General features: G+C 50.3%; 1 protein-coding gene across 2 annotated transcripts in view; it reads left to right on the forward strand.

Annotated features, from left to right (window-relative positions):
- The first annotated feature begins 7 nt into the window (after positions 1 to 7).
- The window catches only part of Lhx2 (LIM homeobox 2), a 28,587-nt gene continuing 1,860 nt past the window's right edge, over positions 8 to 26,734 (forward strand). The window contains exons 1-4 of one of the 2 annotated variants that reach the window (XM_005345950.2): positions 8 to 502; positions 13,933 to 14,135; positions 15,034 to 15,437; positions 20,361 to 20,566. In XM_005345950.2, the coding sequence (XP_005346007.1) occupies positions 13,936 to 14,135; positions 15,034 to 15,437; positions 20,361 to 20,566 (810 nt within the window). In that variant the 5' untranslated portion in view covers positions 8 to 502; positions 13,933 to 13,935. Of the gene's footprint in view, positions 503 to 11,754; positions 12,536 to 13,932; positions 14,136 to 15,033; positions 15,438 to 20,360; positions 20,567 to 26,734 lie in introns of those variants that run through there. The other variant, XM_005345948.3, reaches the window with a different exon arrangement.

Genomic DNA, 26,734 nt, shown 5'->3' on the forward strand with positions numbered 1-26,734 from the left:
CCTCCTCAGGGCGCTCCTGCCAGCCCCGCAGGCCCCGCCAGAACCCGCAGCCTAATGACCGCGGTCCATCCGAGCCCACTCAAGGCGGCCGTCAGCTGGCAGCGCGGGGCTCGCGGGGACGGCGCGCCGCAGCCAGAGTGGCAGCTCACGGGGCTCCGCGGGCCCTGATTGATTTGTCAGTCCAGGCGAGCCAACAGCCTCTCCGATTGCTGTGCCGCCCGGACTCCCGGGCTGGCCCCTCAGGCTGGAGCGCCCCGCCGGCCCCAGGAGGGAGCCCCTGGTCCCCCGGCTCGCTCCTCGGCGCCCCTCTCCGGTCTCCTGCGGGCATCGCCAGGCCCCGGGGCTGCCCTCCTCCCGGTCCCCTCCTCTGGGCACCGTGCCAGTCCCGCCAGTGCTCACCCTGCTACTGCCCCCCAGTCCTGCACCTCCGCCCCCCGCGCCCCGGCCCTGGCCCGGGGCTGCCCGCAGAGTCTGCCTCACCCGCTGCCGAGGGCTCACCAAGGTAAGAGGCGCAGGGTCAGGGAGGGCTCCTTGCAAGGCGCTGGGCTGGGTCACCGTGGGCACCCTCAGGTCGGCATAGAATCTTCGGCTGCCACCAGCCGGAAACCTGCGAGGGCCTTCCAGGGACACGAGATGAATTGTGGATTGAGACCCTGGAAAGAACTGGGTGATAGTTACCAGTCCTGGGAGTGAAGTGTCTGGCTTTCAGTACGGAGCCCTAGAGTCCACGTCTTTTAAGGAATTCTCTTCCTCTCTCTCCCCCATCTCTTGGTCTCTGAAGTCACCATTTCCTGATGTCTCTAGAGGAATCACCCCCTTTTCTTCTCCTTTCCCTAAGCAAGAAGTGGGTCTCTATTCCTTTCCCCAAAAAGCCTATTTTCTCTCCTTCCCGGTTTAAAAAGGCTTGTTCCTTCTTTCTCACTCCTCAATTTAAAAAGTATTTCTCTCTGACCACTCCGTCGGCAGCACCCTCCCATGTTGAAGACTACACGCTCTTTTCTAATACCCCTTTGCCCCCACTTAATTAGATATGCAGTTTGGGTCTTTAACTCTGGACAGGGGACCTGGTGTTTTTCTGGTGTGGGGGCAACGCAGAGAGACTTTTCACTCAAAGCCGGGTACCAGCCCTCCATCTCTGCCAGAACGAAGACAGCTGCCCAGCCTCAGTCAGGTGCAGGAGCATTCGCTTCCAAGGGGCAAGAAGGAAAGACTTTACCCTCAAACAAAGAATTAACACCAAGGGAGCCTGTTCTAGCACCTTCCAAGGGGGAAGCCTTTCAACCTTAGGACAGTGGGCTACACCTAGCTTCCCTCCTGCACCCCTTAACTTTAAAGTAGTTTAATGAACACACAGAAATCATTTGTTTTTCATTGCGTGGTGAGCAGTCTACAAAGAGAACTCGGAAAGGAAGGAGAGAGCCTTATCTCTGATCCCAGCAATTAGTTCCCTGGGATGAGGTGGGGGGACAACCCGGGAGCCTCAGTTCTTCAGACACAAAAGCATTTAGATCGCTTTAGACCGGTTAATCCTGAGTCTGGCTCGGGTCTCTTTTGTTTCCCAACTCCATTGTGGGTTTTGTGCAGTTTCTCTGTGTTCGAGTGATTGACTAGCCAATGGATGGTAATTATCCAAATGTCCCCTCTGTCCTTTGACTGACTTCTCTGTATTATGGGCAACTGTCATGCATTCTGTCATTCCATATCATATTACACGTATTATCATATGAAGTCCCCCCTCCCTCCTGTAAAGACGGGAGCCTCGGCCCAGATGCTGCTGCTTTTAGAAAGAAGGGTCCCCGAATAATTTGTGCTGATCACAGTTTGCAATACAGAGCAGGGGACTCCGGAGATGGGAGGTTTTGCAGGTAATTTTTTTTCCAGGTTGGGGGTTGTGGTGGTCTCTGGTGTTGAGGTTCTAAGAATTTGTACTGAGAACTCGAAACAGTTTTGCCAGATGTATTCTTTGGGTCACATCCCCAAAGTAATTTGAATGGATCTGTGGGTTCTCTTATGGAGAAACTTGGAAACAGTTTTCTGAACCCTGAATATGAGAAAATTCTACTCAAACGGTTCTTTGTGGGGTAACTAGATCCCAGTGGCACATGCTCAGGAAACCGGCCCTGAGGATCCTGTGGCCCTTGACTTGGACTCTTGCCCTAGTTTGCTGCCAAGCAGATTGGGGGTGTAAAAACCAGCTGTATATATTTCAAATCGTTGCATGGTTGGAGAAGGAACCAGCTTTTCTTGCAATGCTTTTGCACAGTAAACTTAGTGCCCCTTGGTGCAATTGTGTGTGCCATCACTTAAGAGGAAGGCAGGATTTATAACAAGGAGGTTTCGCACACAGAGACTCTGGGGTCCTCTGAATCTGTGGGCAGGACTAAGCCTTTCTTCTGCTAAAATGTGTAAAAAAAAAAAAGGTGTTTTATTATTGCAATGGATATGAAGTGCTGCCCAGATGTACAGCCTTGCAGTTAATCACCATGTTCTTCATCAAATATATGAGCAATAAATTCTCCAGAAAGAGCTCTCTCTCTCTCTCTCTCTCTCTCTCTCTCTCTCTCTCTCTCTCTCTCTCTGTGTGTGTGTGTGTGTGTGTGTGTGTGTGTGTGTGTGTGTGTGTAAATGGATGGATAGATGGATACAGAGAGAGAGCAGCTCACACTCTTTTTTAAGACCACCGAAAGAGACAAACTGTTTTATGGTAAGCTTGATATACTTACTGCTAAAGATGCTTTGAATTTTTCAATGATCAAATATACATGATCAAGCTGTGCATGTTAGGGTGCGAGGTATGTTGACGGTCAATGGCTATTGATCAGGCTGTTAAGTATTTCTGCTCAGTTTTAGAACTATAGATAGATCCCAGATGATTTAAATAATTGGATAACTAAGAAACTAGCATTCAGTTTCTCTGGCAAAGGGAAATGGCTAGTCAATTGAATAACATCCCTATGGTTGCTTAACACTCATCTGGAAAAAAAAAAGAAAAGAAGAGAAAAAACTTAGAAAATGGACATTTTATTAGCAGACATGTTCAAGAATGAAATAAAAATATTCCAAATCTCTTATTTGGAGTCTGCCCAGAGCAATTTACTTTAATGTGACCCAGCCTTGTTCACAGGCTCAGAGTTTACATCAGTCTGTCTGTCAATCCATCTCTCTGTTGCACACACACACACACACACACACACAATTTTGCAACCAGCTTTGACCCACACTGATGCACCAAGGAAGAAATGGGGAAGGAACCATTTTGGGGGGTGGGATCTAAAGTCCTCCACCCCTTCTGCTTAGTAACCAAGCTAACTAACCACATGAATTTCCCCCATTAACTAATTTCTCATTAATCTATAGATTTACTTAGAAAGGTGTGGAGGGGTGGAGGATGAAGGTTTAAAGATAATCTCTAGTTGGTTTGGAAAAATATCATCCATAACACCCATACCCTCCCCTTTTCCCTCCTTTATTCCCTCTCCTGCCTCTCCTAGTCTCTTTCTTTTCCCTGTTTTTCTCTCATTTTGCTCTCTAGAAATTAAAAGTGGGCTTGAGAGAAGGAGTTGCCTTGCATCAAACATTTAGGGAGAGGAGAAGGGAGTGAAAATTAACTTTTAAATTTTTATTGTTATATAGCAATCTTATTTATAACCATCCAATTAGCTATTTTGTAAGATAATCATATTTACAAAAATATGCTCTCACCCAGCCTGGAAAACTTCAGCAGCAAACAGGATTGATGGTTGGGATTCGTTTCATACCTCAAAAAGACAGAGTGGAGAGTTTTAGATTATTTTTTTCTGTCTGCAAAATATTCTTTTCCAGCTATATACCCCTCACCAGACGAGCTCAGACATCCCTGTGGACAAATCCCCCTTGAGATGGAACTAAAATTGGGCTCTCTCTCTCTCTCTCTCTCTCTCTCTCTCTCTCTCTCTCTCTCTCTCTCAGTTCTGTGTGTGTGTGTGTGTGTGTGTGTGTGTGTGTGTGTGTGTGTGTGTGTGTCTCCAAAAAATAAGTTGCTCCACCCTGAAATGGACGAATCAGCCCTGATTGGGTGGACATGCCCTTTCACCTCATTGTGTCTGACCTATCACTTAATTAATCTCTCCCAGCCGCAGAGCTGTTGACAATACCAACGATAAGCAGTATTTGGAACAAAGCAGGAAGCTTTTTAAAAGAAGGAGCCACAATGAGGTTTGAGGCTCTTAAAGCCATGTAAATCATCAGTTTTGGATTTGAATGTCAGAAACGGTCCTATATTTGCTAGAAACTTCCTGTGCCTTTCTTAGCCACTGATGTCTATGCAGATTCGTCCCTTCTCTCTCTTCTCTGCTTCTGTCTTGCTGTCTTCTGCCTCTGGATCCATGCTTGTTTTCCTGAAAATTGTTCTTTGCCTCTTAGCCTTGTCTTGGACGCCTCGAATCCTATTTTATGCCATTAGGGCTATCAAGGTGGTCAGCTTCAGAGGCTTTGAGTGACAAAATATTGACTTCGTTGGCTAGTACCTATGAACATTTGTGCTGGAGGCACCTTGGTGACATGCAGAGGATAGTTCATTAATTAAACAACTTGCTAATTGCTGCTTGAATTGCTATATAGAGAAAATGAAACAGGTTTATAAAAGATGACAATTTGAGGAATTCATTTTTTTGCTGGAAAGATTTTTATAAACAGGTCCTAGAAACTGCTGCCTTTACTCACCATCAACGGTTCAAGCGGGCTTTAGTTAATGGTAATATATGATCTGGGACCCTTAGCCAGGCCTGACTGATGGGAGAGCTTCGCTGGGTCTGGTGCAGGTGGCACTGTTTAATAAGCATGGGAAGAGTGGATAATGTACTGCTTGCAAAGAGAAGTAAATGCAAAATAGATCGCTCTAATTATGGCTGCTCCCAGAAATGGAGCTGTATGCTGAACTGGTCAACTGATGGGGAAGTTTCAAGCAGACCCAATTGTCCTCTGTCTTTTTTTCTTATTCACTTTTGAGGGTGACACAGTGGTTTGAAAGTCAATTTGGATGAGCTCATCTAACTCCAAACAAGCACGAATTAAAAAACCCAGTCTGCCGACCTATGAATGTCTGTCTTAACTGTCAGCTTTGGTGCTAGTATAGGGCTCTCTGAACATTTCTTCCAACCAGAGATCCTTGTGATCTCATTGCAAACTAGTTTTGATATTTCATAGCAAGGTGTCAGAGTTTTTGTTTTTGTTTTGTTTGAATCTCTTTATGCTTGAAAAAAAAATGAGTCTATAGGAAATCAAAGTGTGAATACTTAAGCAAACAGAATTTCCCATATACCTGCAAGGGCTCTAATGATTTCCATTCATGCAAAGATAAAAATTGGGACATTAGTTGTTTTAATTAATGGAAGAATAAAAATGCTGGGGGAGGTGCCTAGGGGCTGGGCTTCAGCTGAAGCATCTGTGGGAAATGACTCATTTCTCACCTAAAGAGACAATGGCAACTTCTCTGGACAGCTAATCAGACTTGGGGAAGTTGAGCTGGGGATGGGAAAGGGTCTTGCTAAGAGCTCTGGATAAGATGATAGTCATGTTAGCCATTTTCTCTCCCAAACTCACTTTTCCAGTTGGAAAAATGCCTGGATCCACACTAAAAAGAGAAAGTGTCTGGATTCATAAGGAAGGTGTAATTTGGGTTGAAGCCTAGTGTGATCTGTGACGGTAAAACCATGTCGAAGCTGAAGAACCCAAAGCAGTGTTCCCCAGCTAGGAAGACAGAAAGGGTGGGTTGAATTGCTGTGCTAGGAGTGGGGTGACAGTAGCAGAGGTGCCAGTTTGTGGGTACAGTCTCTTGGACTTTGTTGGGGGGAATCCAGAGAGAAACCAGGCCCAGAATCTTGAAGCAAAACCTCTTTCTGTTCTATGGAAATATTTAGCAACCCCACCTTCAGGCTAGTGAGCCATGGCGGACACTAGAATCTATTAATGCTGCTGTGTGTGAAGCTTATAAAAGATTTATAGAGAAACTTGTGTTCAAAATGGAGTTTAGGGTGCCTTGCATTCTGAGAGGGAGGAAGAGATGCTTCTGAATAAGAAAGGCTGGTGGGAAATATTTCCAGTATCAAGTATGTGGAAGTGGAAGGGTTGCCAGCCACCTGGTGCTTTATCTACTTCCTCCCCCATGGCCACCACACTGCCTGCTTTCTCCAGCAGAGTACTCCTGATTCCTCATTTAAGCAACTTTGGTTGCTTGTGTGAGAAAATTTAAAGCGCTCTCTCTCTCTCTCTCTCTCTCTCTCTCTCTCTCTCTCTCTGTGTGTGTGTGTGTGTGTGTGTGTGTGTGTGTGTGTGTAGATTTGCAGAGCAGGGGGTAGTAAAATGTCCGTTCTAGAACTGGTTGTTATTCTGGACTAGATTTAAAAGAACTGAACACTATAGCTAGATGCAAGCTATAGTTGTAGCTCATGAAATACAAGGAAAACCTCTTGTTGCAATATTCACTTTCCTTTTTATTTCAGGGTAGGGTATACCTTTTTGTGGAAATTAGCTGGAGAGGGTGGGAATGCAATTAGCTATTGTGTATTTTGTTGCAATTATTCTTTAAGAATAGTTTGATTTGACAGATTTATATTGTTGGCAGTGTGATTTCAAGAAGGCCCAGATAAAACTTTCCACACCCTAATCAATAATGGTAAATTGTTTTTGCTGAAGGTGAACAATGTCTGACCTAGAATTCCTATTTCTCTTACCAATTCCCTGCAATAAAATTGAACATTTTGTCACCACTTTGAGAAACACTGCCAAACACCTTAAAACACATGTCACATGCCAGCAGCCCCTCATTTTCCTCCTCCGGGAGTTTCTACATCTGGAACCATAATCATAGATAAAAACCTTGACAAAATTGCACCTGAGCACATTCCTCTTTGCAGTCCTTACTTTCTCATAACATTTAATACAATATTAATACCTGCTACTGAAAGGCGGGAGGGGGGACAGAGCTGCCAACCTTCATGTTTCTAATACATCAGGTTCAAACCTGAAATTCACACTTCGTGTTTCATTTTAAGTTCAGTGCATTTAATAAGACTCAACAGAGAGAGAGAGGAGAAAGAGAGAGAGAGAGAGAGAGAGAGAGAGAGAGAGAGAGAGAGCGCGCCCTGGTTAGTGCCCCAAACTTCTTAGCTGATGCCCAGGGAGGCAATTTCAGAATTGTTCAGGTTGTTACAGGGAGAAGAGGAGGAAGAACTGGGCTCCTATCTGCTTATCATGGGCTAAGCTACTTCTCTGTTCTAATGTCACAGACATGGGGCTCCTCTTGGAAATAATGAAGGTCTCATTGACTTATATTGTCAATACTGGTGATCAGCAGATCTCTAGTGTGGTATGACCAAAGCGATGAGCCGATTTCATAGAGAAAAGAGCCATGCCTGAGCAGATTTGGGGCTGCAAACAACCTTGCCCATCAGCATAAAGCAGACTCCCCCTTCCCAGAACAAGCGCCCCCCCAAGACTGGGAATAGAGGACATTGAGGTACAGGGCTTTTCTACCATCCCTATGACCCTCACCCCGCCATTTCCTGGTGCTGCCTGCTCTCCACATTCCTTTGCCTGGTGGGGGAAACCATCATTTCACTTCTCTACTCTATAAGCAAGAAGCAGAGGTTAGAAAGAAGGGAAAGTGCAGGAAGCTTTCCCCAATGGGGTCTCCTAGGGGTTTGCAGGGCTTAGCCTGGAGACTGATTTTCAGATGTTGGTGGATTTGTTTAGTCGATGCTCTCAAAACAGATCAGGTCTCCTCCCTCTTAAAATGTAAGCGTCCAGGTTTCTGAAATGAGTAACCAGCATCAGTATCAGTAACAGACAGACAGACAGAGAAAGAGAACTATTTTTCCTGAGCAAGACCCATTTTAGTAAGGAGTATAATTTGCTGAATGGTACAAGCCAGCCTGGAGAAGTTAGGCTTTACACAGGGAATAGGCTCAACAGCGATGGGCCACTGGCCCTATGACTGCCGCAAACAGCTTTAAGAGAACAGTCCTTTCCGCTGTGAGGCCGGGAAGAAATGTTGGCAAAGCCTCTTTCTCCCCCACAGTTGTCATTCGAGAGGTTTCTGAAGCCCTAAATCCCAGCTCCATCCTCAGAGTTTGAGCAATCCTTCTGTACTACCCAAGCCCTGAGCCCCAGGCTGGAGAGTCTGGGGCCAAGAGGGGCGGTTCCCCTGCTCGGAGCCCTTCCGGGATGGCTCCCTAGTCCGAGGTTTGCTCTATCTGCCTTTCCCTCCGGGGAGACTCCAAAGGCTGCAGAAATCTGGGCGCCCGCTTGCTCGCTTGTCAAAAAGCAAACTGTCTTCACATACTCCAAGAGTAACATCCCTGCCTAGGAAGAGGAAGGAAGAGGCAAAATAAATAAAACCAGTTAATGTTGTAGTTAACTTGCAAATCAAGTAAATCTGTTGGTGCCGTATTTGAGAAATAAACCACGAGAGCGTCACAGCAAACACACACTTCTGAACGTCTTCATTTTGATTTAATGGTATATCAGCGTCAACTATCGCTTCCTCTGCTGGTACACTCGGCCTGATGCCGCGGGAGGAGGGTGCCCATGTTTATCACCGAGTGAGATGACTAATTACACCTTGTCAATCACCGGCTATGAAGACATAAAACCAGCGCGCACAATGAAATAGTTGCCTGCAGCGTCAATTAGTTGGCGATTCGGAGGGTATTTGCGTGGCCCTGCTTTGGCCGTCTCTAATAACGGGACGGAGCTCCGGGAACAGCTAGCAGATCAATCACCCTGGTTCCGCTGCGACCAGCGCCCTCCTCCCCTTCTCCCCTTCTCTCCTCCTCCGGCCTGGCCTCACTTTCTCTCAGCGCTGGGCGCTTCCTCCCTCCGCGGCCCGGGCTTGGCGGCGCCGTCAGCCCCGGGAACCCCGGGAAGTTTGCGCGCGGCTTCTCTGCAGCCGGCAGCCGGCAGCCCGGCAGCCTTTGGGGAGCGCCGGGGCTGGTGGCCCTTTTGTTGGAGAAGGCGTGGAAGGAGAGCTTTTGTTCTGAGTTAGTCACGGTGGCCGGCTGGAGGCTGCTACCTCATTATGCGCCGGGTCTGCTAGTCTGCGGGGAAGCAGATGGTGGGGAGGTAGGCAGCGGGCGACAGTGGCCAGACCTGAATCCGGTTCACCTGTCACCTTCCACAAAACGGGAGTACCTAGAGTACCTGAAGCTGAGGATGCTTTACCCCTGACCGAGGGAGGGGGGTCGAGGGGCCGCTCTTCAGTGCCTCTGTGAATAGCCCAGTTACCTGTCTTTGCCTGATTTCTCCACCCCACCTCCTGCCTCTCCCTAGGCTGCGTCTCCTAGCACTGTGTAAATGTCACTCACGTGTCAGGATCTGTGTTTACAGCCTGTTCCTCGCCTTGCTCAGTCTCCGAGAACAGGGCAAAGCAGTTGCGCGATGTCCCCCAGTGATTAGCAAAGTTAGCGGCCTCTGAACTCAGGGCCGGGGTGCCCAGATGCCGACCCGCTGCGGGAGATGTGCTTGAGCCTCTAACTGAAGTTTTCGCGTCCCTTTAGGCATAAATAGAGAAGCGCCCAGGGTGGCGATCCCAACGGCCGGCCGGAGAGTTCAGGCCAAGGACTGTTGGGAATTGCTGGTCAGAGAGATGGGTAACGAATCGTGTGACTCTGTTTATGGGTATAGATCCCTGTTTCCTGGGTAGCTCTATAAAGATAGTCACAGAGCACACACCCTTCCAAGTTTCCAAGGTGTGAAGCAGCCCCTTGAACCCAGCCAGCGCCAAGGACATACACTCTAAGCTTGTTTTTAAAAGTTTTCTACGCCTTTGAGCGACATCCTAATGAATCCTTGTGAATCCCAGATTCAAATTTCATTTCCTGCTTTTAAAAAGTAGTGTACCAGGTACCCCAGTATAACACGCTTGTATATTCCTAGAGGTGACTGTAGGTCAGAATTTATGCAGGCACTGAATCTGAATGTGTGAAATGGACATTCCTGTCTTTATGCTGATGGTCTTTGCCTCAAGTTAGGACATCATTATGCGTTCAGTGTGTACACACTAAAGGAGAACTTGACGAATTTTTGCAAATATGCCTGGTAGGAACTCAGAGAAGGTTGTTAGTGCTGGGTGTTCGGATGACGTCTTGGGTGTGACGTGAACCTGTAGTCATCCCCTGTGCACTAGTGCTGCCTGTGGTTTTGCCACAAAAATAAAATTCGTGCTGGCTTTATTGCCAAAAGAGATGAACATGGACACAAACTTGGGCACCACACGTGTAACTCATATTCATGTGCAAAAGCTTTGCACAGTTTGTGGAAAGTGTGGTTTCATGCTGCCCCAACTGTGTGCCCTGTGAGATAAACTGCAGAGGTCCTGGCTTCCCTTTGGTTGTGCCAGGCATGCAGACATTTCAGATTACACTTCTATGACCCCCTCCCCCCATCACAGAGTATGAAAGCAGCTTGCCAAATGGATCCATAAGAGTCTCTGTAACTGACTTGCCGTCTCCTTTTTTTCCCCCCAACTCAAAATCACTTTTTACTTCCTGAATCCCTGTTCACCAGACACCTGGCCATTGCTTTACATTCAGCCAAGAGATTCAATTCAGGCTGGCAGCTGGGATTTGCTGGGCAGGCCTCGTTATTGTTGGTCCTTGGGCAACCAGGAGTCTGGGTGGGCCCAGATACCATAAGGTAGGGGTGTGTGTGTGTGTGTGTGTGTGTGTGTGTGTGTGTGTGCGCGCGCGCGCGCGCGCGCGGTGGTGGACTGTACTAGTGGAATGGAATGCACCATAGAAAGGGAATGGACCTGTGTTCTTTGCCAAGTGTATCCCAGAGTGAGAAAGTTTTGAGTTGGAGAGGAAAAAGGGAACAATTAAGGAATTTGCTGAGTGCCTACTATGTTCCAGGCACTTTCCACGGAACTTTTCTTTCTTTCATGACACCCAAACACCCCGAAGGAGGGGACGTTCTTGTTTCCCATTGAGAAAGTCAAACAGTCACTTTCTTGAGATCACATTGCACACACATGAGATAACTATGAACTCCTTGCTTCGCTTTCTGACTTTCTAAAGACCTACTTTACCCCTACTCTTCTAGACTGGAGAGACAAAGGGAAATCCAGAAGCTACAAGCCTGACCTGACGGAACAGTCCCTAGCTCACTTGGAGCAAGGATGTGCTGGCTGGCCCTCTGCTTATGGGAGTCAGTGCACGAGTGTTTCCTAAGCCTGGTTCTCAGGAGGCCTGCGCCGCTGCCCCCACATAGTCTGGAGAGCAGCGCCCAAAGCGGAGCTGGGCGGGAAGCAGTCTAAGGCTCTTGAAACTGTATTCTAGGCTTGTACACTTCCCTGGTCCTCCACCCCCGGTTCCAGAGGCAAAAGGGGAGAATGGAGACCGCCTCAAGTATTTTTTGGCTGCGCTTTCTTAGGATAGAGACGACAGGAAAGGTTTAATTTTCCTTCCAGAAGAAACACAGGAAACTGTTAGCAGCTTAGAAACTCCAAACCCTGCGCTCTCCCTTCTCCCTCCCTTCCTCCTTCCCCTCCCGCCTCCTCCTCCAGCCTCGCCCACCAGCTCCCACCACCTCCTCTCCGTTCCTCTTCGCCTCTAGCCTCACCCCTCCCTCTGGGTCTCCCGCCTTCCCGGAGCACGCGCTGCCAAGGCCTGGGGCTCCGCGCGACCAATGGCACGGCGGCAGGACGTGATGTCAGGCGCGGCTGTAGAAAAGGCGCGGAGGCTTGCGCTGGCGCGGACTACAGAACCGAGGCTGAGCCCGGCGCGCGCTTGGAGAGGGCCCGCGGCTCCTCCTCCCACTCTGCTCCTCCTCTTTTTTTCTCCTCCTCCACCTCCTCCTCTGCCGCCTCCTCCTCCTCCTTCTCCTCCTCCTCTTCTTCAATTCTCTGGGTGGCTCGGCTCAGCTCGCAGGCTTCGCAGAGACCCCTACTCCAATTCGCCTTTGGTTGGGAACACACCCCGAGGGGAAGGAGACGTCCAGGCATCTTGGCCGTCCAGAGCACCTGACTGCTCCTGGGTGAACCCCAACTGCAGCCGCAGCTTCCCGAGGCAGAGTTTGCGCCCCTGATTTGCGCCCTGGGCGCCGGAGCCTAGTGAGCGATGCCCGCGGCGTAAAAGCGCCCGCTGCGGGCGCCGACCTCTGCCCTGGTCTCCCGCCCCCACCTAACCCTCTGACCTCGTGACCCTGGCTTCGGCGCCGAAGCTCAGGCACCCCACGATGTAGCTGCCCCCACGCCTCTGCGAGAGGCGTGCTGGCCCGCGGGGGCCCGGGGCCCGGAGCCTGGCCTGGGGGCACAGCCGAGCTCGGGCGGGGCCGGGGCCGCGGTGGAGATGCACCAGGCCGGTTAACGCCGGGAGCGCCAGGCAGCTGAGGCGGGGGGCAAGCCCTTCCTCGGGGCAGCCGCGTCCCCGGTCCCGCCGCGATGCTGTTCCACAGTCTGTCGGGCCCCGAGGTGCACGGGGTTATCGACGAGATGGACCGCAGAGCCAAGAGCGAGGCTCCGGCCATCAGCTCCGCCATCGACCGCGGCGACACGGAGACGGTAGGCGCGCGCGGCTGTGGAGTTGGGACTGAGAACTGGGACCTAGCGGGGTCGGCCAGTGCCTCTTCTCCCCGAACTTTGGGGAGAGTCCTTAGAGACGCACGGGACCAATGCCGGGGATCCTTGGACAGGGTGCGAGGCCCCGGGAGCCAGGCTCAAAGGAAACCTGGCTACTGGCGCTGAGGAGGGAGTCAAGGTTGAAACTCAAATCTGGACCCAGAGGGTAGAGGAGAACATTCTCTGGAAGTGAAGGCCACACTCTTCTCCCCTCGCCCGGCGCTCCGGTCCACAGTCCTAATCCTTCACCACTCGGCTGCTGGCGCTACAGCTGGCGCCTCAGGAAAAGGGAGAACTGCTGGGAGCCCTGTGGCTCTGGTTGGTTTGCGTCGCTTTCAGTCTCCTGACAGTCGGGCTCTCTCCCTAGCTCAGTTTCAGGGCCCTGGGACTTCTGGGCTAGCAATTTTCGTTGCTCGCGTCCTCGTACTTCTAGCTTGCCTAATTTGACCAGGCGATAGTTCGAAGTTCAGGCTCTGGCCTGGCTTCTCTGTACCTGGCTCCGCCGTCCCGGCCCCAAATAGCCTCCCCCGGGGCCCGACTAGCAGACGCTGAGTAGCGGCTGCAGAGTGACCTTTAGAAACAGAGGAGGTGGGAAGCCTGGCCCGTGCTTCTCCCTTTTAGAGGAGAGCCACAGCTCACTGACCTCTCGGTTTCCCCTGAACCCTTTCTGGATAAACGCCCCTGCTCCTCAGTTTGGTAAAAAACGATTCGGATTGGTCCTGCCTTGCACACTCTTGGAAGGTGGCCCTATGTCCCTCTTAACCTCCCAAGACCCAAGCGGGACCCAGCTAGTGTGGCAGAGGAGCCCGAAGTTGCTGAACCTGCCCTGGCTGAAGGATCCGGAGCCTACTGAGGCTTGTGGTCAGGAACCTTGCCTGCGGCCTCTCTGAAGAGTATATGTGTGTGTGCAGCAAGACTTTTAATACTCACCTTACTTCATCCCTTAGCTCTTTCCTGGGAACGAGGGCTGTGAATAAACAGTTTGAGGAATTCCCTTGGAGAAATTGGGAGAAGAGCTCCCTCTATTCCAATATTTAAAGGCAGCAGGGGCATAGAGGGGCTAAGGGCTGGAGGGCAAGAATAGGGAGACCTAAGGCCCGAGATCAACTTAGAACTTGAAATTGGAGCTGCGGTTTGTCTGGGTGCTTTCCTGGAGCTGAGTGCATAGCCTGGGCCCATAGCTGCTCAGATTAGGCCTGTTAGATGGAGAAAATGGGCTGCCCTTCCAGACTGCCGCCTAGGTGAATTTCAAGGCTAGTCTGGGCCAAGGAAGGAGCTCGGGGCGGGTTTTCTCCGTGGGAGCACACTGCCGCTTACAGTGCTCTCTTCTCCCTTTGTAGACCATGCCGTCCATCAGCAGTGACCGAGCTGCGCTGTGTGCTGGCTGTGGGGGCAAGATCTCTGACAGATACTACCTGCTGGCAGTGGACAAGCAGTGGCACATGCGCTGCCTCAAGTGCTGTGAATGCAAGCTGAACCTGGAGTCAGAGCTGACCTGCTTCAGCAAGGACGGCAGCATCTACTGTAAAGAAGATTACTACAGGTAGATCCTGCCCAGACCCCCTGGCCTTAGGGACCGAATCGTCCGGCTCCTTTCCTTTTGCTTCCAGTAGAGGTTGCCCTCCCCAAGACCTTCTTCCTCCAAGCCAGCACCCACCAAATTTGACAACAACTTTCTACATTAGCAATTTGGTGTACTCATGGAAAGAATCATGACATATAAGGACAGAAAAGCTGGTTACCCTCCTCTCTGAGTCTAGGGCGCTTAAAAACTCAGCTTGGGTGGGGGAGGTCTTCACACTCCTTTCTCTTTTGAAGTTTCTTGACTCAACCAGAAGTGACAGAAATAGACACCCCAAAACTCTGGCAGCCTGGCTGATGTGGAACCAAGCTGGAGGGAGAGAGGACAGGCAGTAGTTCTGGGTCTTTGGGGGTAGGGGTGATAATAAAAGTTGGCCAGGATTGAAGAGCCTAGGTCCCTCTTTCTCCTCCCAGCATTAGAGTTAGGGCCTATTTATGTGTTCTCTCTGTGTGTCTCTGTCTCTGTTTCTCTCTTTCCCCATCTCTGTTTCTTCCAAATTACAGCGGTGTGTAAGATTCCCAGGTGCTGGTCTGGAGGGCAGGGGCAAAGGTTGAGGAAGGGGTAAGTGAGGGAGTGTCTCCCTGTTCTAAGTAAAGTCTTTCTTAAGACTTGCTCAGGTTCTGAATAAAGTAGAATCTCTTGTGGGTATGAAAATGGTTAAGGAAAACTATTTCAGGTAGGCCAGGCCTGGGTTAAAATCTAGTTCCCTCTCTACTAATCCTCAGTCAAGTGCAGGCTGTCCATCTTGAGGAGCCCCCACCCCCAGCAATAGCAGCAGCACCTGAAGGAGGAGTACAGGGATATGGGGGGGATGTCCAACTATGTGTCCCCACAGCCCCTCCCTCCATGGTCCCCACAGGCGGTTCTCTGTGCAGCGCTGTGCCCGCTGCCACCTGGGCATCTCGGCTTCAGAGATGGTGATGCGTGCTCGGGACTTGGTTTATCACCTCAATTGCTTCACATGCACCACGTGTAACAAGATGCTGACCACCGGCGACCACTTCGGCATGAAGGACAGCCTGGTCTATTGCCGCTTGCACTTCGAGGCACTGCTGCAGGGCGAATACCCGGCACACTTCAATCATGCCGACGTGGCGGCAGCCGCAGCCGCAGCCGCAGCAGCTAAGAGTGCAGGATTGGGCGCAGCCGGGGCTAACCCTCTGGGTCTTCCCTACTACAACGGCGTGGGCACTGTGCAGAAAGGGAGGCCGAGAAAGCGCAAGAGTCCAGGACCTGGGGCGGATCTGGCAGCCTACAACGCTGGTGAGTGCAAGACCGTCTGAAAACCCTGGCTTCTTGGGGGGAAAGATTTCAGTGTGCTTGGCTTACAGACGCTACTCTGGCCCCTGGCTTTGCAGGCCCTACTGCATCAGGGTGCCTGGTAGAAGGGACGTTAGCCTTCTGGCTTTCAGTTGGTGCTCCTTTGATTTAAGTGCTAGGTGAGAAAGCTTTAGTTCATTGGTGATCCAGATGCAGGATCTTGTCGTTTAGGAGTTGTATTTGGTTTGTCTAGCGCCCTTTGCTGTGCAGAAAGTGCGGGGAAAGAAAGCAAGGCGGCAACGACACCAAACATGCTCAGAGTAGCGGAATTGCTGAGGGCAGGGAGGCTACCAGAGCTAGGCTGCGAGGGTCCCAAGAGAAAAGTCTGGTGGTGGCCATGGGCACCGTTGGGTTTGGCTTACAGCCCAGGGCGGCAGGCTTAGAGCTGTTACTTTCAAGGGCTCTGGGTCCCTCTGTCCAGCCGGATCCTGGGGCACCGCCAGGTCTCCGAGATTTCCCTTCCCCATGTAGCAAGCAACCGAAGAAGCAGGGGCAGGCGGTCCTCACAGTGGGCTGCTGGGGTCTCTATTCACATTACTTTGAAGTGCGGCGCTTTCCTGTTGCACCCCCAAACCATTCCGACTCGGGGGGGGGGGGAAGGTGGCGGAGGTTCTAAAGGTCCCACAACAGCTGCCCGAAGTCCTCAGGGCCCGGGAAGGTTTAGGAACGTGCCTGGCTTCCGAACTAGTTTATTTGCAGTTATACCCCCTCTTAAGTCTGTAACAACAAATCGGATGATGAGATTTTTTTTCCTCCTTTTCCCTCTAGTCTAAATTACAATATTGGGCGGGGGGGGGGTGCACAAAACCAAAACCATCCAAGACTGTGCCTGCGGCCGGGGAAGGAAGAAGTCAGGGCCCTTATGACTTTAAATAGCCCGAACTGCTTAGGTAGGGAAATGGGGGACAAGTGGAGTAGGTCCTTTTTCCGCTCCAACGAAATTGCTGATCCTGTGACCGATTGGGGAGGGGGGAATGCAACCCCCGGTTGGCTAAGTGATAAAGTGGAGATTGGTTCAGGGATTTGAAATTTCTCGGAAGCGCTGCTAAAGAAGCCGTTCTTTAGAGCCCTAAAATAAAGAGTAGAATCGACCCAGGCCCGTTTCTACCCAAATCCAGCGGCCTTTAGGGTACATGGTGTGGAGTGTTCTGATTTTTTTTTTTTAACACAGCAGGTAGCACCCGGTTGTGATTGTGAGAAAAGAGCGAGAGGCTCCGAGATTTAATTTTGCTTTTTGTTGCTCAGCCTTATTCTTCCCAGAGTAGATATAACTGGTAGCTGGGTTCCGGAGAGGCCCCTCTGTTACCTCATTTTTCTCTTTGACCCCCACATTCTTTCCTGTCTGTCCTTTCTGTTCTTTTCTTTCCGCCGAAGTGTTTCTAGTTTGTCTGCTCTTCTAGCGTAAGGGAGTCTTGGGCCTTGACCCGCCAGGACTCTCAGCCCAGGGAGGAGCGGCGTTCCGCTCACAGGCGCTGGCTGTGCGACTCACTTATTCGGAGCTACCGGGACTAAGTTGGGAAGAGAGGGTGATTCTTTTTGCTTGCCGAGTGCAGCCAGTTTTCAGATCTGTCTTTTGCCTCCTTCTTCTCCTGGAGCTGGCAGGAGAGAAATGGCTGCAATGTGTGCCGTGGGGCAGCTGGGGTTGTAACGAGGGACCCGGTGGGTGAGGCTGTGGGCAGTGTGTGTGGAAAGGGAACGCGTGCTTCTGATTGCGAGGACACCAGTTTGCTTGTGCAAGCGCCCCGCAGCCAGGGGCCAGACACACACACATGGATACTTTGCAAAGCCGCGCTCGGGTAGACGGTCTTGCCTAGGGAGATGCAGCTGGGCACTTGATGGGAAGGGGCACAGCGAGGGTCCCTGGATTTGGGGTCCGTGGGAGGGCGACCCAGGCTTCGGGTCGCAGGGTCGAAAAGTCCTTCCGGGGCGGAAGCCGCGGCCGCCCTCCTCCCAAGGCCCCTCTGGTCCTGGACTGCTGCCCCCGTCCCAGAGGCGGTACACAGATCTCCCCGAACCCAGGCTGCAGGTCGGCCGGGGCCAACGTGGGCCCCCGGACTTGCACTTTGCGGCGCGTTTTCTGCGCTTCAGGGTTGCCGGAGTTGCGAGCATATCCGCTGGCCGGCCATGCCTCCCCAAACCCCCGTGTGTGTGTGTGTGTGTGTGTGTGTGTGTGTGTGTGTGTGTGTGTGTGTGCGCGCGCGCACGCGTCTGACGGCGTAATTACTGATTTGATTCCAATCCATTATTTAGACAATTGAACCTACAGTCTCGTCTTTAGTAAAATGAGGCAAAGTCAGATTTGATTACAGGTTCAGTCCCAGCGACAAGAGCTCGAAACCCGATGGGTTAATAACAGATCACGAGTAAATTATTCATGATTTTACGAGCTCTTTAGCTCCATTGAATCGGCCTAATTGAGAGGAAAAAAAGGGGGGGGGGAAGAAAGCCCTGGTCCTCTCCCTCCTCTCAGACCCTCGCTCCTCCCCAGACACGATCTCGGGGAATCCCCACACGGCCCCAGGCTTTAGGGATGCGAGTGAGGAGGGTCTAAGCGTGGGCGCCTCCTCTGCTATTCTGCTTCCTAATGTTTCAACCCCAGCCTTCAACGCTTGCAGGGCCTTGGCTTGGTCTCGACTTCCTAGCCAAAGTCTTTTCCTTAGGGTCCTTGTCTCCTTGAGCCCCGGGATGAGTTCTATCACAAGAATTCCCCATCACAGAGGAGATCCCCCTTATTTCCGGGACTCCCTATTCATCGCGTCCAGTCACCTACCCCCGTGTCACCAGAGCTTTCTCGTTTTCTCCCTCTATTTTCCTCCTTCTTTCCCTTGGCTCTGTTCATCTTCCCGCCCCTCCCCCTTCCTCCTTCTCTAGCTTTCTACCTCAGTCATCTCTGCCCCCCTCCCTCCCTCCCTTCTCTGGATACCACCTTCCCCCACGGTAGGCCGTGCTCAGGGCACCTCCCTTGGGCCTACAGGGCGCCAGGGTCCCCACGGAGCTCATTAACAGCAGTGAGGCCCTAGGTGGGGGCTGGGCAGAGGGATGAGCCCAGAGATTCCCCATGGGGGAGGCCTGCCCCACCCCGGCAGAACTGAGGACTGGGAGAAAGAAAAGGTTCCATTCCCTGAGTGAGGTTAGTGCTGCTGGCTGGTGGGAGTCATGGTCTGATCCTTTTTAAATTCTTCACTCTCCGTGTTCTAGATGGGAACACTGGTTGGAGGAGAAGGGGCATTTGCATGCTTTGGTACACGTGGATATAAACCCTCGTATAGTGTTGCCCCTGGCTTACAGCTTCAAACTTAGAAGTAGGACCCAAATAGTCTGAGTTTTTCAGGGAGCCAGTGGCATTTGGGCAAGAGGAGAGGGAGGTCTCCAAGGTGCGTTGTAGGTAGTGTTGTCAGGATAGCCACTTAATTCTGCATTTATGGCAAAAATTTAGAAATGTCCCAAGTATATAAACCTTAGATAAAATTTTAATATCTTTTGGGCCCATGCAGTCTTTGGGACATATGATCAAAATTATCTGTTTATCAGAAATTCAAATCTAACTGGGCACTATTTGCATTTATCCGCTAGTTTTGACACCTCTATTCTAGGCATGCACTATGTTGCCTTTCACTGTGGTGAAAGATATTTTCCCGGTTCCTTAAAGGAGGAGTTGAAATGAGACTTACTGGGGAGCTCATGTGTCCATCAGCTGAGCAGTTCCTGATGCTCCCCAACCAAGAGTCCTCCCTAGACCCCAGTAAAGCCCTGGGATGGGGTGGGCTTCCTGAAGTCAGGTTTTATCTCTCCTTCCCTGGAGGTGTTCCAGCAGGAAACAGGGGGACTCTAGTGTTGACTCTGGGCTCAGTCTTTACTAGTGTGGGGGTGTGACTTCCTTTCCTTTCCTTGACCTGAGTTTCTTCACCTCTAAAATGGGAACAGTGACACATAAAGTCAGAACAAGATAGGCATCTACTGTGTATTGCTATCTTCCTTTCCTTCTGGTAAGAGTCTACCTCCTGGCTCTCCCCGATATGGCCAAGCTTCTCCTAACTCCCCAGAACCCCATTTGCTTCTGTGAAACTGGGAGCAGTCACAGGACAGTGCTGAAGATTAATCTACAAAATGCATTTTTTCAACCGTAGGCCTAATGCTGGAAGCCTGGAGCCCACCCAGTCCTTCGGGAGGGAGAGTTGATGGAAGCCCTTAATCAACAGCTTCTGGGTGCTAGTGCCATTCACTACTAAGGGGTATCCTTGGCGGGTGCTTGGGAAACAAAAAGTGCAGGCCCACGAACACTATCAAAGACTCAGAGGCTGTTTCTGGGCTTGCCTTTGTGAGCCACAGTCTCAACACCTGTATTTAAAAAGTTGCTGTAAGTGTCCAGTCGCTATGGACTTGCAAAGAAAACCTTTTAGGGACTAACAAACTGACTCAGTGGGCCAAGGGGCTTGTTGCCAAGTTTGTAGAACCTGAGTTCAATCCCAGAACCCCTTCCCCCCAACCCACACACAAAATAAATACACATAAAAGATAAAGAGAAAGCCTTTTAGTGCAGCATCCGAAACCCCCAAAGCCATCAACAAGTCTCCGCTGCTGCCCTTCCAATTACTCTTGCAATAGGATGACTTCCAGGTGTTTTGTTTTGTTTTTCCAAGACCTGGGTTTGAATCCACTGTTCCCTAGGCAGGTCACATTTTCAGAGAGCTTCATTTTCTCTACATCGAAATTGGGTTTACTATCCCTTTTTCAGCGTTTGTGTGCACACAACTGGGTTCCCAAACTAGATGCATTTGTCAGTGGGTAGTGAGGGTGTGAAGCTCAGAACTGACAGACCAGGTAGAGTCAGAAAATTTACCTGCTGCTTTTGTGTCCCTTTCCCAGCGCTGAGTTGTAACGAGAACGACGCTGAACACCTGGATCGTGACCAGCCCTACCCCAGCAGCCAAAAGACAAAGCGCATGCGCACCTCCTTCAAGCACCACCAGCTTCGGACAATGAAGTCTTACTTTGCCATTAACCACAATCCCGATGCCAAGGACTTGAAGCAGCTCGCGCAAAAGACCGGCCTCACCAAGAGAGTCCTCCAGGTCAGCTGGGCCGGGTGGGAGCAGCTGCCAGGGCCTGAGGCAGAACCTCACACTGAGCAGGACTTTGGAAGATCCTTCTGCCTGTCTGCCTTCAGCTTTCCTTTTCTACTGCCGTAGCCTGTCTTTAGAATGTCAACACTTTCGCCTGTTGTCATACTCCCTATTTTAATCCTCTTTTTTTCCCTCTGTGCGGTTCTCTGTCTCCATACTTTATGCTTGTAAACCATTCTTAGTTACCGTCCCTTAGTCAAAGCTCTTCAACTTGCTCATGTTGTAGGAGTTTCAAGAGTTTCAGATGAATCCGGAGCCCTCCTGCTTTGTCCCCACCCAAGGGATGGTTGCTGCCTCAAGTTGTTCCTCTACCCCTTTGGCCTCCATTCATTCTTCATTGAATTTTCTTCTGGCAGCTCTAATTTGTCTCCTGGGTTGTTGTTGTTGTTGTTTGTTTTATGTTGTCTGTCCTTCAGACTTTCCAGGAAACAAGGTTTGGTAGTGCTGTGGTATGCCTGTAGATCTCCTGGGTGTAGAGGCTTGGCTAATGACGTCACCTTATAGGATGGGGAGAAGTAGCTTAGTGCTTGGGGAATCAATGGGATCACACCTGTGTAAGGGTGCTTTCTTGATAGACAAGGCCTGGAATTTGCATGGGATTTCCACACCCCCAAAGATGTTGAAAACTCTAGTCTGGGGCCCAAACTTGCAGCACCATGTTGGGACATGGTGGGACAACAAATTTCAACTTTTCTGTTCTTCTGATACTCATCCCCAGTGTTAGGCAAACCTCTAATGTCTCCTGAGCCTCAGTTCACACCGTGTAAAATAACACACAAGAAGTCATTCACCCATGCCACAGGTGGGAGGTCCTGCTGAGGTCTTGTAGGTGACAACTGAGTTAATATGCTTTATGCTCAATGGATGCTAGTTAAAAAAAATAATCAACTTAGTCATGTGATCACCTCTCTGAACAGTCCTGACTGTGAAACCTCAAGTTCCCTCATAATACAAGGCAGAAACCCCCCTTAGAAGAAGTTTAACAAAAATCCCAAACAAACCAAAATCTGAGAGACTAAGTAACTTGAATGTGGTGTCACAGAGAGGCTAGGTCCTGGGACTGAAGTCCAGGCCGTTCCATCATTCAGCCTCGGTCCCGATAGCTTGACACTGAGGAACTGACAAATCAGGCATAGCCTCTCTTAAGAAAGTTTCAGTGAACTGTGAGAAAACTTGGGTGGTGGCAGTGGTGGTGGCAGCAGGCTGTGATTGTGAGGTGGGTATGATCACAGATCTCAGAGATCTGCAGATCTTCATGGAGCCTAGAGTCCAGGTAGGCACTGGGCAGTGTCTGGGAAACCCTTTAGCATTGGGCTCCCAGAGGGACCTAGCAAGGGAGCTGAAGGAATTCCAAAGGCACACTGATGCTCTCTGAGTCCCCTCTGTTTGGGCTGTATTTGGTAGTTTTTGTTCCCCAGGCCTGGACTCCAGGGGAACCCTCTTCTGCTCTGGTCATGACTCAAGTTCCCTCTGACTTTCTGGTCTTGGGCTAGGTCAGGGACCATTCTTGGCAACCCTCCCCTCCCCAGGCCCTCTTCTCCTCTCTCCTCCCCTCCCCTCCCCAGGCCCTCCCTCCTTTAGTTCAGGGCCAGCCTGAACCTGAGAACAAAAGACTTTTTCTTTCAGGATCCTTTATGGGATACTGGGAAACAGCAGGGGAGGGGGAATCTGGAATTCAGAAAAACCTGGGCTCAGAGAGACCCCCTGCTTTATTGCACCTGCTGTGTGTCTTGGACAAATCAGTTGCCTTCTCTGAGCCATAACTTTTTCATCTGTAAAAAGGTCACCAAGTAGGGCATAGCTCTCTCCCAGCTGTCTAGATTAAATGAAAGTTCACAGTTCAGTCTTAATACAGAGGAGTCTGAGCATGCTGGCCTTTGGAGGCAGGAGCCTGAATTCCCGGCTTAGGAACACGTGGGATTTATAGTTTATCTGTCTCTGACAATCCGGTGCTAGGTGCTATGGCACTTGGATAAACTGGCGTTGAAGTTGTTTGCCTGTTAGAGACAGAAAAACAAGTACTTACTCATTGATTACAATCAGTGGGGGTGGGGGAGGCACCAGGCACTCTGTGACCCAGTTAGGATTCCCCTCTACATAGTGCAGATGAGCACATGAAGGTCCCCAAAGCCATACTTCACTAGTGACTGTCCAGCCAACCGGTAAAGTATCCTCTCCTCTGAGCCTCCCAGGCTCGCTCAGGACCTGTAGGTTGAGGGAAGGTCTCTCTTCCTTCTAGACATCTCTCCATCTCCTGCACAAATCCTTTCTGTTCCCAAAGAGCCTAACTGGTCATGACTGCAAAGCATCTTCCTGGTTGTGCATCGGTCTGTCCTGCATCTTTCCCTGCCTACTTTATAGTTGAGGTTTTAGGACTTAGCAAGATGAAGTGACTTGCTGTGGGGATCAGAATCCAGGCACTGATGTCGATGGGATCTGGGTTGGACAACTGGTAACGTAGCTTTGGGAGGTGGTGGACTGGTGGACTGGTTCAGATCCCCCCTCCCAGGGTTACAGGGTTATGTGCTCTGGGGTTTGGTGCTTTATTTCTTCTTTTCTGACCCTGAGCCCCTACCTGTGAAGGGGAATAACTCACACCTGGGGAAATCTGACTTTAAAAGAACATTTAAGTGCCAGTGGCTCCAAACCATCCTTAGTTAGTCGTCATTAGCCCAGGGGTAATTCTGAGTGTGCAGTAAGAACATGCATGGTTGGGGTGGGGGAGGTCTGAGCCCAGTCAGGAAGTGGTGAAAGCTTCCCTGAAGAGAGGTGAGTGCTTCGTCCCTTGGGCCTCTGGTCCCCACTTATAAAGTGGTGATTGCTCTGTCTGGCATCAGACAACTTCAGGATGGACACAGACACACTGGGAGGGAGTTTCACAGGTGACTTGCTTTGAATTTTTTTGTTTTGTTTCTTACAGTCACAAGGATCCAAGCCAGGATCTTACACATGTAGGCAAGTGCTCTTCTACTGAGCTGTGAAGGAGAGGGCCCCAGCCCAGAGAGGTGGAGAAACTCTCCAAGGCCTCATAGCCATTCAGTGACAGACCTGGGGGTACAGATAAATTCGTGAGTTCTCTCCAGTGTTCGTAGTTTTTAGTTCTTTGAAGAATTTTTTTTTAAAATCTATTTGTTAGTTTTTGTTTTGTTTTTTTGAGGCAGGGTTTCTCTGTAGCTTTAGAGACTGTCCTGGAACTAGCTCTTGTAGACCAGGCTGGCCTCGAACTCATAGAGATCCACCTTCCTCTGCCAGCTGAAGAATCTTTTTTAAAAGTTCACACAATAATAGAACCACCATTCAAACCCATAAGGCAAATAGGAGAGAAATGCCACTGTGGAAACCCAGGTCCATAATGTTGAGGCTATGTGGTCAGGGTCAAGGATGGGCTTAAAAGGATCCACACCTTAGTTCTGCCTTTTCCTGGCTGTAAACTGACACTAATAGTAAGCCTCTCTCACAGGAGTACTGAGTTAAGATGGCACAAACACTTAGAGCTCTGCTCAGACAGTGCCTGACACTATTACAAAGGAAGAATGCCCACCATTATCATCATCTTCATGAATGGTAACACCAGAGGCTGTAATTGGGTTGTTATTTATTTCCAAAGCAGGTTTTTGTTGTTGCTGCTTGAGGTGTGATCTAGTTCAGGTTGGCCTTGAACACGATCTGTAGCTAGGATGACCTTGATACTCCATCTGTTTATGCTATGCTAAGGAACCAGCTCAGACTTAATGCATGCTAGGCAAGTACTCTGTAGACTGAGCTAGGTCCCTAGATTTTAGGGATGTCCTTTCTTATTATGTAACTCAGGCCAGCTTGGCACTCACTCCATAGCCCCCAGACTGGCCTCAAACCCACGGCAATCCTCTTTCCTCAGCTTCCTGCATCCTGAGAGGCTATAATTCTTCATTCCTTCTCTTCTGTTGTGAGACATTTCTCCCAGAGCCCAGTGGAGTGGCTGTGTCCTGTTTCCCCAGCCTATCTGATTGACGCTGGATACAGCTGCTGACGTGCTAAGAAATGTCAGGGTATCTTTGGGTATGAGGCTTCACCTTTTAGATGGATTCTTCAGTGTTCCAGAATATTTGTTGGGGTGTCTAGTGGGTCTCGATTTGTCATCCAAGCTGTTCTGCAACTCATGGTCTTGCTTTTGCCATCCAAGTGCTGGGATTACAGACAAGTGCCATCAGGCCTGTCTCTCCCAGCCTTCTTGATGAAAGCAATCTGCATGAAGGAGGTTAGTGAGTGAAAAACGGCTCCTTGGACAGTTGGAGCCTGGACAAGAGGCACACCACAATGGCGTATCTTCACTCTCCTTGGACTTCCCAGGATCCATTCTGTGCCAGGCTGAGGTACTCATAGTCGGTGGCATTGGTTGTGTCCTAATGATCCTATGCCTGAACTTGGCCTTGCTGTCCCTAAAGTGTAACCCAGAGGCACTATGTGTAGAGTGGAACTTGAAGCAGTAGACCAGTCAGGGCTCTGGCTTTAGGAGGGTGGGCAGGTGCGGCAGATCATTTATGTGCTACTCGCAGCTGCCCTGAGATCCCAAGCCCACCCAAACCACAAGAAGCCACAGAAATGTGGTGTGCTCCAAACTTCTTTCCATACAAGTAGGAAACTGAGGCAGGCCCAGAGGAAAGGGACCAGCCGAAGTTCACTAGGCTGGTCGATGGCAGAGTGAATGAATGAATGCTCTTTCTACTGCCCAAGTTGCTTCATTCATTCATTCATTCATCCATTCATTCACTTGCTGAGCTACTCAGGGTCATATGATAGGGAGAGCATGGCCTTTTTTTTAAATGGCAAACAGTCCTGTGTGATCATAGGTGACATTTAAATCTACAAAATGGGACTAGTAATAGAAACCATGTGCCTGGCTTGTCTCAGGCTTTAACCAGGGAGGGCATAGGATGGCAAGGAGCCTGGTCCACAACACAGGTCATGTTAGCATCATCATTTCTCATGTGAGCCCCAGCAGCAATTTATGTGTCTTCCAACATTTAGTCTTCATCTTCTTTCTCATAGACTTAGGGTTGGACATGATCCCCTGCCCTCTACATTCTTTGGGTTGAATTTTGGTGAAACCCCACATGGAGTAGCCAAGTTTAGGGTTGACTTTAGATTTCCATTGAGCAGATTCCTAGTGCTTGGGATCCTGTAAAGCTGAGAAGGCAGCTGTGAAGATGGTGTCATTGTTTACACAGGAGCTGTTTGGACAACGCTGCCGCCAGGAAATAGCTAACAGGCAGCAGCTAAGAGCTTCCTGGAGCTCCTGATGAACAGTGAACTCACTCCCAGGACCCGCCCACATGTGCAGGCCAGGACAGTGGCTGAGGAGCAGCACCAGGCCCTGGCCTTTCTCATTGCTTGATCTTCTTGTGACTATGAAGAAGTCTGTCTTAGGCCTGACTTTATCCATGGCTCCCCTCCCCCCAGACCAGATGAACAGTCTCCCACTCAGGGCAGGACCTGACTAGATGGGCAATGCTGAGGGTGGTCTTTGAAACCTCACACTCATCTGCTAGCCCCCCAAAGACTGATAAGTTTCTTTTAGCCGGAGAGCTGAGAAATGTGCTTTCTCCTTGAGAGGACTCTGTTCTAGGGAGCCATGGGGAACATCTCTTCTTCCTGCCAGACTTGGCTGCTAATTGAGCCTGAATTGTGTCAGGATGTCTGAGGGGGGCTTGAAGCCACAGGCTTCTTGCAACTGGGGTGGTCCTAAGGATGAAGTCAGGAGCTGGCTCATCCCACCCCTGTCAGACACTAGGAAGACAGGCAGATGCAGACACATCTGGAACCATGCAACTGGACATCCTGGAGCCTTCAGAACCCCCAAGGCCCTTTGTTTTATGGGGAAGCATCGGGCCAGGAGTTCTCTTACGCAGAAGGAAGTGAAGGCGCCTTGCCTTTTGTACCTTTTCCCTTATTCCGCAGTAGTGGCCTGGATTTCCTGCCCCTCCTCTTAAGCACTGCGTGGACCCCGGGTACCTCAGGGTCTCTGCATTGCTGTGGTCAGAGGGCTGGTGGGAATATGGGTGAGTTTTGTATACATCTTCACTGATATATACAGGTGTGTGTGTGTGTGTGTGTGTGTGTGTGTGTGTGTGTGTGTGT

The sequence above is a fragment of the Microtus ochrogaster genome, chromosome 4 (assembly GCF_000317375.1).
Source record: "Microtus ochrogaster isolate Prairie Vole_2 chromosome 4, MicOch1.0, whole genome shotgun sequence".
NCBI classification, from domain to species: Eukaryota; Metazoa; Chordata; class Mammalia; order Rodentia; family Cricetidae; genus Microtus; species Microtus ochrogaster.